The sequence below is a fragment of the Mustelus asterias genome, chromosome 13 (assembly GCF_964213995.1).
Source record: "Mustelus asterias chromosome 13, sMusAst1.hap1.1, whole genome shotgun sequence".
Classification (NCBI taxonomy): domain Eukaryota; kingdom Metazoa; phylum Chordata; class Chondrichthyes; order Carcharhiniformes; family Triakidae; genus Mustelus; species Mustelus asterias.
The window spans coordinates 18,850,466-18,863,109 of record NC_135813.1 but is presented as its reverse complement, the minus strand read 5'-3'; the positions used below and the strand labels follow the sequence as shown (position 1 = coordinate 18,863,109).

At 41.6% G+C, this 12,644-nt stretch overlaps 1 protein-coding gene across 13 annotated transcripts in view; it reads left to right on the top strand.

Annotated features, from left to right (window-relative positions):
* mvb12ba (multivesicular body subunit 12Ba) overlaps nt 1-12,644 on the top strand; it is a 168,031-nt gene that overhangs the window by 33,208 nt on the left and 122,179 nt on the right. For all 13 annotated transcript variants that reach the window (XM_078226449.1, XM_078226443.1, XM_078226450.1 and 10 more), the window contains 3 exons: nt 1,594-1,701; nt 9,224-9,320; nt 9,922-10,051. In XM_078226449.1, the coding sequence (XP_078082575.1) occupies nt 1,594-1,701; nt 9,224-9,320; nt 9,922-10,051 (335 nt within the window). The remainder of the gene's footprint in view (nt 1-1,593; nt 1,702-9,223; nt 9,321-9,921; nt 10,052-12,644) is intronic.

The window sequence follows — 12,644 nt, the reverse complement described above, 5'->3', positions numbered from 1 at the left end:
TGTTTCCATTCGACCTTAAATTCATCCTTAGACAACTTTACCCCTCCACCTCCCCCCCCCCCCCCCCCCCCCCCCCCCCCCCCCCCCACCACCACCACCACCACCCCCCAGAGGTGTCTTATGTACCCTTGGGGGTACACGTCCCAGAGCTTGGGAGCCCCTGAGGGTGTGTGGAAGTAAGCTGTTTTTGAGAGTGGAGTAGTACGCAAACACAGTTAAAATGCTTTCCTACTAGGTAATAAATGGCTTTCCTACTAGATAATAAATTGCCCTCTACAGTTTGTGTGACAGATTCACAATGCTGAAGAATACTTTTTTGTGAGATTTACCTGTTCGTGTTGCAAGTGTCAAAACTCCACTTCGTGTGAGCTTCGCAGTAACTTATCGGTAAAGTGAGTCTGCAGTTGAGATAGTTAGAGAGTACCTTGAAACCAGTTTGTTGGATGGTTAAGCTGCACAGCGCGCCATTAATTTTAATTATATAGATTAGCTATGAGGAAGAACTTGATAAGCTGGAGTTGTTGTTTCCTTTGGAACAGAGAAGGCTGAGGGGAGATTTAATTGAGGTGTATATAAATTGAGAGCCTGGACTTCTTACCATTAGCAGAGAGGTCAGTAACCAGGAGTATAGCTTTAAAGTAATTGACAAAAGGATTAGTTGGGAGTTTTAATTTTTTTTTTGTCCAGAGAATGGTGGGGTTCTGGAACTCTCTGCCTGAAAGAGTGGTAAAGGCCGAAACACTCATCACCTTAAAAAAAAACTTGGATATTCATTTGAAATTCCATCTACAGGAATATGGACCAAGAGCTAGAAAATGGCATTAGGCCGGATACCTCTTTTTCAGCCGTCACAGACACAATGGGCTAAATAAATTGTGCCATAAATATTCTATGCTTCTTTGTTTCTGTAAATACAAAAAATTCCGTTGTGTATATTAACCAATGACTAATACCAACTCTATATTTTAAACCAAATTAAGCACTTTTCCCCCAGAATAAAGAGATTGCATAGCTTCATTTTAGTGGTGGACAGTGTTAATTGCACTGTAACTGTAAATTCAGGTTTCCCATTTTACAGCTGCTCTATCTCAAAGTGAACAGTTTGATGTGTGTAAATTGAAACTACCGTTGTCAATTGTGTAAACTGTGCTTCAGAGGCTGGCGATTTAGCAGCAGTCAGAGGCAAAACCATTTTTAGCACATCTCGTTATTTTCTCCTGTGTTGTTTCATAAGTTGTCAACATAACGCAACATAAGCATTCCCTGGCATGGCTTGAATTTTAAGTATATGATAATGTTTTTTTTTTCCCCCTCTCTTTCTCAGCACCATCCATCCTGTTTGCCCACAAAACCCTTTAAAACTTGCAGATTTTCTTATCAAAACCATTTGCAGTGTATCTTTAGTCAGTTGTATCCTTGGAGACTGTATTTTAGAAGCATTTTTGTAAATACTTTTGTGCGGTACCTGGTGGAATAATTTAATGAGATGCTGCACTAGTACAGTCAGTGTTAATTAGGGAAAGTAGCAAATTCACTGTACATGAATTAGCTTTATTCCACCTCATATTTGCACATGCTGTCTTGTTTTCACAGATTTCGCAAACGGCAGATGGTTTGGATGCTGACCTCTGGAAGGACGGCTTATTTAAATCCAAGGTCACGAGATATCTCTGTTTTACGAGATCATTTTCGAAGGAGAATGTAAGTTCAAATCAATGACCTAGTGCTTGTGTTTTTATAGTAATCAGTTTTGGTTTTGAAAAATGGAAGCCTGTGTAAATGTATTAGAGTACGTTTCAGTAACCAATTTAGGAGCACTTATTGCAAATATAGTGGTTTCAATAAGATGTTAGAATTCCTTGTAATACTTTGTTAAATCCAATTTATTAGAATGAGGGTCAAAATATGAAATCAATGTTCAGCTGAATTTACTTTGCAAGTTATATAGTTCATGTACGTTTATGGGTATAGCTTCAAATTTTAGTAGGTAAAATTATGCTGTAGAATTTTTTTGTATCATTTGTATGCTGAAATGAGGTGTAAAAAGGCTTTGTCGTCTTTGGTTTGGTACAGCAATTCTACTATAATAGTCACAGCATGGGTGCAAAGTAGAGGTGGATATGAGGATTTTGAATGTCTTTCGTGAACTTACTTGTGCGAGGTAGTATAAATAGAGGCCTCAAATATTGCCTATTTGTTGGGGACTGCCTAAAGAGGAGTTCTTTAAAAAAAATTGGAGAGGGGTAGTAAAGCTTTGATTTAACAGACATCTGTAACACTGGTGGTGACCTAAAAGGCTATACGTAGCAGTAAATCTAAGTAGAAAGGTTTCCTCTGTTTGAACTTTTTGCTACTCATCTGAAAGCCTGGACAGTGAGTTTGCTGTTAGGTCTTAGCTACTTCTTCTCTGGAGAAAGATGATATTGACTAGTCCTCTGATTTCTTTTCTCTCTCTTTATAACATTGCTCTTTGCCTTGGGGGAAGTGCATGGCCTCTCATCGTGGCTCAGATTGGAATCTTGCAACATTGAGAAATGCGGGAGTAACCCTGCATTGTGTAACCTAAAGGCAAGGCATGTTAGAATTGGTGTAGTATATTTGCTCTAATAACTGGCTTAACTTCAAACCATATGTAGTACAGTAACCCGACTCGGTGCAGTTAAAAGCCAAGGGAACTGGAGCGAATGTCAAAATCTGCCCTTTTGTCTCGCTCAGCTACATCTATTGTTTTCTTTTCAATAATATTTTCTGAGAAGATCAGGGGTGAGAACAAGACAAGTTCTTGGCTGATGAGCTACAACTCCAAAGGAAACCTCATACAGAACATTTTCCTTTTATGTGAAAGAGTAATTATCATTAATTTTTATTGGTGCTTCCAGATAATGCACACCTTTATAAAGTTGGAAAACAAACCATTGTTCCATGGTTCAAGTTCACATGTGGAATGCAGTATACTTAGTCCTGTAATCCCTTCCACATGTCTCACTGTATTTTCAGTGCAAAATATAAATTGTTATTAAACAATTTAAACGAAGTTTTAAATATCTAAAATGAATCTATAATAAGTACATAGATGGGAAAGGATTAAAGGGATATGGACCAAATGGGGGCAATTGGGACTAGTGAGAGGGCACCATGGTCAACCAGTTGGGCCGAAGGGTCTGTTTCTGTGCTGTATTTCTCTATGATTCTATAATAAAGATCAGAGTTTTTGTCTGCCAGGACAGTTGACTGGATTGGTCAGTTTAAGAGCTGTGCCTGTTGGATTTATTTAGTGGGCAGTGCCTGGATGTACTCAGTACCTGAACGTTACGATCAAGTTTTATTAATTAACCAATTAGAAATCATAGAAACCCTACAGTACAGAAAGAGGCCATTCGGCCCATCGAGTCTGCACCGACAACAATCCCACCCCCATATCCCTACATATTTTACCCGCTAGTCCACGCATCCCAGGACACGAAGGGACAATTTTAGCATGGCCAATCAACCTAACCTGCACATCTTTGGTCTGTGGGAGGAAACTGGAGCACCCGGAGGAAACCCACGCAGACACGAGGAGAATGTGCAAACTCCACACAGACAGTGACCCAAGCCGGGAATCGAACCCAGGTCCCTGGAGCTGTGAAGCAGCAGTGCTAACCACTGTGCTACCGTGCCGCCCTTAATTGTTCTCCAACAGTACAGATCAAGAGATTTTCAAACCAACCTCACCACACAAAGAACACTCCGCAAGAGAGAGACAACATGGGCTGGAGGGGAAGGGAAGGAGAAATAGCATGGGAGGGAGAGGGTGGAGTTGAGATGGAGGCATGGAAGGAAGAGGTGGGTATGGAAAGGGGAATGATTGGGAGATGTTGAATGGTAGATGGGGATGGCAATTTTAAAAATTCTTCTGTCACGGCCAAGGCCAGAATTGCTGCCCATCCCTAGTTGCCCTTGAACCGAATAGCAGATCTGGAGTCACATGGAGGCAGATTTCCTAGTGAAACAGGTGTGTTTTTACGACAATCTACAAGAGGTTCATGGCCATCATTAGACTTTTTTTAATTCCAAATTTCGAATTGAATTCAAATTCCAATATCTGCCATGATGGGATTCGAACCTGCAAGCCCAGACCATTCCCCTTTCCATGCCCCCCCCACCTCTTCCTTCCATGCCTTCATCCCAACCCTCTCCCCTTCATGCTATTTCCCCTTCCCCTCCACTCAAAACACTCCGCTTGAGGGAGATGTCATGATGTTTGGAGAAATAGTTTGAAAATCCCAGACCATTACCCTGGGTCTCTTGTATTATCTAGTTGGTCTTATAACTGGATGGGAGGATCTCAGAATGTAAAAAAAACATACAGGAACAGAGTCATAGAACAACAACAAAAAAAAATGTATTAACCTTGAGAAGATACAATATTCTTTTACATTCCCCTCGGCTTATCAAATACACACAGATTTTAAGATTAACACTGATTACAAAGTGTATCTTAAGCTGCAATGGTCTCCATAATATACAGTCCCTTTAAACACACAAGTTAGCTGTGGTCAAATACACTCTCCACTCCGAGCCCAAGTGAATGTCTGTACATTTCTCCTCAAATTCCCACCAGATGATTGTCACAAGGGAGTTTCCAAACTTCACTCCCAAAAAATCTTGGCCAGAATTCTCTAGCCATTTTTGCCTCTCCCCCATTGCCAGCAAGGACGTTGAATTTGGCGTGCGGCCAAATCTCCGTTCACTGCAGTGGGATGGAGAATCTCGGCTGTGAGTGAGGTCGGAGAATCCAGCCCCTAATTTTACAACAATGCTTTCCATTGATGGTTTCCATTATGAAACCAGTCCAGGTTTTCCAAATTATTCTTTCAAATAAAGCTTCTGCTCCATTTTCGACACACAATTGAGCATTCAGGTTTTTACAACTCCCCCTTCGGGATTTATTTGTCTCGATTATTGTACAAACTGTTAACAATTGCTTGAACTCTCGATTCCCGGACTCTTAAAATGGCATCAAACTTTTGATTTACCTTTGAAGTCCGCTTTCCCACTTGAACTCTGGTTACTGCAGCTGTGTCTTTCACTCAACATTTTGTCTGCTTTTCCTTTGAATTCTCCTGAACAATGGTCTCTGTTCTCTTAACGTCAGTCTTAACACATTTCTGTCCCAATTCCCTGGTTATCTGGTTCTTTGGGAAGTCTGCCTCTTTGCAGCTCTCTTGTTCTGTTCAGCTTGTCTTTTCCTGGCAGAGTTGAGAGATGTTCACTCTCTGGTGTCTTATCTCCAACTGCAAACAAATTCAGCTGATGTGAAATGAAAAAAGCCTTTCTACCTCAAAAGGGCCCCCAGCTGCTAAGCAACGGACACATACTTTGGCTAGTTTGATCACTTGTAATGCTGTAACCCTCTATAGCACAATAGAAGCAGAGTTTGATTTGAGCAAATCCCCACACATACAAAATGCTTTGACCAGAATGAATCTAACTATAGGTTTAACCCACTTAAAATTATACCTTATACCTAATGTTTACCAATACAAATATAGATCCCTTAAAACTACCTTTTGTTTTCCTAACTCTGGATACGTTGTTAGCCACTGTCGCATCTTAATAGTATCTTTATAGATTTTTTTGTATTTATATTACTGATAAACTTGTTTTAGTCAGAACTACACAAATGCTTTTGTTTTGGTGGTATGGGTGACATAGTGGCATATTAGTTAGCATTGCTGTCTCACAGCACCAGGGACCCATATTCGATTCGGGCCTTGGGTGACTGTGTGGAGTTTGCATGTTCTCCCCCGTATCTGCAAGGATTTCCTCCGGGTGCTCCCATTTCCTCCCACAGCGCAAGATCCGGTGGATTGGCAATACTAATTTGTCCCTTAGTTTTCAAAGATGTGTAGGTTAGGTGCAGTAGCCACGGTAAGTGCGCAGGGTTGCGGGGATAGAACGGGGTGTGGTGGGCCTGGGTAAGATGTTCTTTCAGAAAGTTGGTGCAGACTCGATGGGCCGCGTAGGGATTCTATGGTTTTATAATAAAAGTGCAGTGAATACTCTCTTTTTTTCAGACTTGATAAGCCAGTACCCAAACTTTCAAATATGCCACCGTGCAGAGCCTGCAATAGCATAGAAGACTAGCACAAGAATGCAAAACCAAATTATTCTTTATAATTTCTTTAATAATAGTAAGTTACATTTCTGTCAGTTACACAAAAGGAGTGGCATGGTGGCTAGCACTGCTACCTCACAGCACCAGGGACCTGAGTTCGATTTCCACCGTGGGGCATTGTCTGTGCGGAGTCTGCAAATTCTACCCATGTCTGCGTGGGTTTCATCCCACAGTCCAAAAGATGTGCTGGTTAGGTACATTGGCCATGCTAAATTCTCCCTCAGTGTACCCAAACAGGCGCCGGAGTGTGGCAACTAGGATATGTTCACAGTAACTTCATTGCAATGTTAATATAAGCCTACTTGTGACACTAATAAATAAACTTAAACTTAAAACTTAAAAGATTCAGGAAGAAATAAAGAAGTTGGCCAGGAGAAGGAAAATCTAATTTGTTGGAGCAAAAAGATGAATGAAGAAACTGTTCTTAACATGGCTTCTTAAAGCAGGCAATGAGATGGCAAGGTGTGGAGGGATTTAGGAAATCTTTTGACAAAGAATGACTGCCAATGTTGGAACAGATACGAGAAATAAAACAGTGGTTGTGTGCAGCTTCAAGGGTTTGCTGACATATCGTGACACATGACCTTGGAGGGTGTCTGAAAACAAGGACAGTGTGCCAAAGCACATAAAGCTGATGGAACTTGGCAGGGGCAGAGAGTAATGAGAGTGAGCATGTAGGCCATAGGGTTCTGCATGGAGGATGGAAAGCACTGAAGAGTGAAAAAACTGATAAAGATGTGGATTAACATTTTGGCAGCCAGGTTGGAGCTGCTCTGGATTTAACCTATACGTTTCCAAATGCTCACTAAATTTATCTCAAGTTATCAATCATTAAAACGGAGATGAAGAGAAATAGCTTCTCTCAAAGGGTCGTGAGTCTGTGGAATTCACTACCCCAGAGCATGGTGAATGCCGGGGCATTAAGTAAATTTAAGGAAAGCAGTGGACAGATTTTTATTTAGTAAGGGTTTGAAGGGCTATGGTGAACGGGTAGGAAAGTGGAGTTCAGGCCGAGATGAGATCAGCCAGATCATATTAAATGGCGGAGCAGGCTGGAGGGGCTGAATTGCCTCCCACGCCTCCTAGTTCTTACGGTTCTCGAGGGGAGAGTTTTAAAGCCACTAGATTGCCGACAGTTTCGGTTCGCTACTAACTCGCCCATCACTGTACAAGGCAGCAGTTGTTTTAACCACTGTGCCTTATTAACATTGTAGCCTGCTAATCCCTGGGAAATTGACTGCTATCCTGTAGAAAATTGTGTGGTTCTTGGACTTGGGGTGATATTGGTGTAGATGTGGGGAACAGGGTCTTGTGGGGTGCGTACTGGAAGTATGGGGCAGAGAAAGCCTAAGCTTTCCTTTAGGATTGAAAGGGGACAGGCCCTGGAATAGAAAGTTTAAAAAAAAGTTGCAGTTTTAACTTCGAGATCCTCTTCACGGTTCCTTGCTCAGGCTGAAAATTAAAATCACTGTCTGGGCCCAATTGCGTTATTGAACCCTGATTAGCACATGAATGAGTACACTAATGACTTGTGCGGGTGCCTGGCTGCCTGTCTTGAAGCATCTGTTAAAGACTGAAGTGGTGTCTTTATAGCAGTTAAGTAATCTGGGGCATTTTAACTGTCCAACTTTCTCATCTAGCGGATAGGTTTGAAGTTCCATTCCACCCCCACACCCACCCACAAGAATTTTCACATAATTGATGTTCAACCTCGTTATTCTCGACTACGTGGTTTATGCTTCTTCTTTTCCATTATCTTGGTCCAATTGCTGGTGAAACCTTGATTGGTGCCTGGCTCATGGGGTGTTGAATTGTGATCCATCCTGTTATCGCTTTAGCTCATTTAAAATTCAGCTGTCTCTACCCTAATCCTGCTCCCACATCACTCCTGTGCTTGCTGACCTGCATTAGCCCCAAGCCCTCTGCCATCTCCAATTTAAAATTCTCATCCTGCTGTAAAAATTCTCTCTATGGCCTCGCCCTTTCCTATCTATTCCAGCCCTACATTCTTTTATCAAGTGAAGACAAATAGAGTTTTTCAGACGTGCTACCATGAAGAAGGGTTAGATTAATGGAAGACGAGCAAGAAGCCAACAGCGAAGGAAGCTGCTAGACGATGTTAAAGACTAGCTTAACCAGAACTCTTAACAATGAGCTCATCCACTGGAAAGTCTGGAAAACTATGGTTGCCTATGCTGCTCGGCATGGCACTTGGACGACAATATTAGTGATGTCCAGCTCTGTCACTGCATCACATTCTTTGATCGCCCTTGAGCTGCCATATTTCATGAATCCCTCATTGTCCTTTTCCTGCCATACCTATGAAGGCTTCTCCAGTTGATTGGGTCTCCTTTAATATATTCCCTCTCTTTGCTCGACCAACAATCGTACAGCCTTCCATGACATCAGTCTTGCATTCCAGAACATTCTCCACCTCACCAGTTTTTATTGTTATAAAAAAAGGCTTCTCAACCCCATCTCTTTGGCTAACTTACCTGTCTTATTTCCTGGTAGGGCTGGTGGAACTTGTAGGATTTATTGCACCTGCAGAAGTATTTGAGCCATTGTGTGCCTGGTGGATGTTGATGGTAAATAAAGATAAGGGGTGGGATTTTCCTGCCACGGGCGGGACATGGACCTTCCAAAGGTCCATTGACCTCGGGTGTGATTTTCCGGTCTTGGGACGGGCACGGCCGGAAAATCCCACCCAAGAAGTCTCAAAGAGAACTAACGGTAGTGTGACTCCAAGATGGAAAATTATAGGGAGAATAAAAGGACTTTTCTATTGAACCATATTTGTTTAAATGTTCATATTCTTACCCAGGTGGCAGGCTTATTACTGCATATTTGTTTATGACAGGAACCACACTGTTTTCTCATTGGTTTTGTATGGGGAAACTTTTATGGAACGTCCAATTGATTTTCTAGTGTTTGCTTGGGTAGATGGAGGTTTATTTGTTTCTGTGTCAGAGAAATAATGGAATGTTATGACACAGGCTATCCAGAACATTGTAGCATGTGTGACACCTTTTTTTTTCTCTCCCTCTCTTGCGGCTTTTAAAGAGCCATTTAGGGAATGTGCTTGTGGATATGAAGCTGATCGATTTAAAGGATACTTTACCGGTGGGCTTTATTCCCATCCAGGAAACAGTGGACACACGTAAGTTATGGTTTTTTTTACGTGCTGCAGACGTGGTTAAATAGTATTGGATTTTACCAGATAAAGGCATGTAGCTTTAAAGTTTTGAATTAGAAAATTTATCCCTTATTTCACGGCTGTTAAAGTACAACAGTAGTTGTAAATTATGTTCTTTCACAACTGGAATTAAACCACTCCTTTCTGACTGGTACAGCATCTTGTTCAGAGGACATTAAGGTGCAAATTAAGTTCTTCACAAAAACACACAACATTTGAAAGAACTGCTATATTTTTTTAAAAAGTCCGTTCTGTCTGCTATATGATTGGGGTCACTTTGACAAGAATAGCAGAAGTACAAAAACCCTAGGGGATGTGAAAAATTGTCACACTTTTCCTTAATTGGTGCAATAGTTGCCCATTTCAAAACCTATTGGTATCATATCACAAATTAATAATTTGAGTGCTTGTGTTATTTATTATAGGGGTATATTTTTATGTACATATATCAGGGTAAGCGTGAAGCAACTGCTTTTTCTGTTGTTCATGCCATGTTATGAATCATGCTTGAAAGCAATTTTGATAATAGGCACCTATTTGTATATTAAAATTATCTTTTAAATAGAAGAGCCAGCTTTCAGGAAGAGGAGGATGTGTATCAAATTCATTCCTCGTGACTCAACTGAAGCTGCCATTTGTGATGTAAAAATTCTTGGCAAATCTAAACAAGCTCCCCCTCAGTATACCTTCATTGGGTAAGTGCCCTTAATTTGATAATCATACAGTGAAAAATGTGTAAGTGTGGTCTCATTAAAACCATTGTGCTGTTTTACTGCAAGTTTAATTTTGTCCATTTCAGCGCTGTAAAATGTGGCAGATTGCATTTATCAAGATTGTACTGTGTGTGGCTGCTTGATGGATGTGTGATGGATGTATTGAAGCTGAAAGTGAATGACGGCAAAATACTGCAGATGTTGGAAGTCTGTAGTAGAGACCAAGAAAGATGGAAATAACCAGGGGTCCTGGCAACATCTGTGGAGAGAGAAACGTGAAGGTTTTAAGCATGTGACCTTTCAAAAAAAGTTTCAACAGAAAGGATTCTGATGAAAGGTCACTGTGGCACAGTGGTTAGCACTGCTGCCTCACAGCGCTGGGAACCCGGATTCAATTCCCGCTTTGGGTGACTGTCTATGGAGTTCTCCCCGTGTCTGTGTGGGTTTCCTCCGGGTGCTCCGGCTTCCTCCCATACTCCAAAGATGTGCGCGTTAGGCTGATTGGCCATGTTAAATTGTCCCTTGGTGTCGGGGGACGAGCAGGATAAATATGTGGGGTTACAGGGATGGGGCCTGGGTGGGATTGTTGTCCGTGCAGGCTTGATGGGCTGAATGGCCTCCTTCTACACTGTAGGGATTCTATGAGTCATGGAATCATAGAGGTTTACAGCATGGAAACAGGCCCTTCAGCCCAACTTGTCCATGCCACCCTTTTACCACTAAACTCGGCCCAATTACCCACGTTTGGCCCATTTCTCTCTATACCCATCTTAACTTTGTAACTAAATGCTTTTTAAAAGACAAAATTGTACCCGCCTCTACTACTACCTCTGGCAACTCGTTCCAGACACTCCCCACCCTCTGTGTGAAAAAGTTGCCCCTCTGGACTCTTTTGTATCTCTCCCCTCTCAACTTAAACCTATGCTCTATAGTTTTAGACTCCCCTACCTTTGGGAAAAGATGTTAACTATCTACCTTCTCTATACCCCTCATTATTTTATATACTCCTATAAGATCCCCCCTGAGCCTCTTACGTTCCAGGGAAAAAAGTCCCAGTCTATCCAGCCCCTCCTTATAACTCAAACCATCGAGCCTTGTAGCATCCTAGTAAATCTTCTAAGCACTCTTTCTAGTTTATTAATATTGTTTCCATAATAGGGTGACCAGAACTGTACACAGTATTCCAAGTGTGGCCTTGCCAATGTCTTGTACAACTTCAACAAGACATCCCAACTCCTGTATTCAATGTTCTGACCAATGAAACCAAGCATACTGAATGCCACCTTCACTACTTTGTCCACTTGTGACTCCACTTTCAAGAAGCAATGAACCTCTACCCCTAGATCTCTTTGTTCTATAACTCTCCCCAATGCCCTACCATTAACTGAGTAAGTCCTGCCCTGGTTTGATCTACCAAAACGCATCACCTCTCATTTATCTAAATTAAACTGCACCTGCCATTCATCAGGCCTGAATTGTCAAATCTGTTTTTTTCTTATGCAGATGCTGACAGACCTGCAGAGCGTTTCCTGCATCTTCTGTTCTTAATTCAATTTTAGGTTCCTTGTTAATTACAGTAAGATTTGTGTTATCTGGTGCTCTACCAATTGAATTCTCTATGAACCGGAATTCTGGGCTCGGGTCTGTTTTATGATTAGAGATGTCAAACTCACCGGGAGTAGTTATAGGCAGTCTGTCCTCGCTGTGGTCTCGGCCTTTCACTGCTCTGCACCACCTTCACCCCATATGCACTACTCACTCGATTTGCACACTCCCACACCCTCACAAGACTTCAACACTCATGATCATCCTTGATGAATATGCGGATGTTGCCTTGCATCTCTGTTAACCGGCTTTGGTCAACCAGCACCTCCCGTTCCCAAATCAGACCGGATAACCAGAGATTTTCCTGTACCTTGTTTACCTTGCAAGTTAACTTCTTAAAATTCAACTTGCTGCATAATTTGCATTCTCTGTCTGATTTATGTAAGCTGCATTTTAATAGCTCAGTGCTTTATTTAATTTTGATTCTTTCATTTGTTGTTTTTGTATTATAGCAAGAAGTAGTGCTAGATTAGTCTAAGAACCTGACAAATGTATTGATGTGAGCCAAAGGTTTTGTTGATCACATTGTAGTTTTATAGGGATTAGGGAACAGCTAATGGAAAAAAAACATGCATTCTGTATACTGTTGCAGAATGGCTGCGCTCTTAGTCTTTTTGCTTGCACAGAAGATAGTAGAGTGGCTTTCCCGTTAACTGGAGTCCCGTAATCTTGCAGAAAGAAGTGTTTTTTAATGAACTCCTGTACAGAGAAAAGCTTGGGATAATTTAACTCTTGCAAAACCTAGTCCTGCAAAAACCCATGAGGGGGAAGGAGCTGTCACTCAATCGTATGTCTAACCCTTCTGCAGGAGGGCAGCTAATTCTGAATTGTGGGCATGGTGATCAAGCCTTCCAAGCAAAGGCTTCAAACAACACATTATAATGATTACAAAAATACCATAACATATGAAGCAATCCTAGCCTGTGGATGGGTGGAAATATTTTTCTTGGTGACCAGTCAACCACTCCAT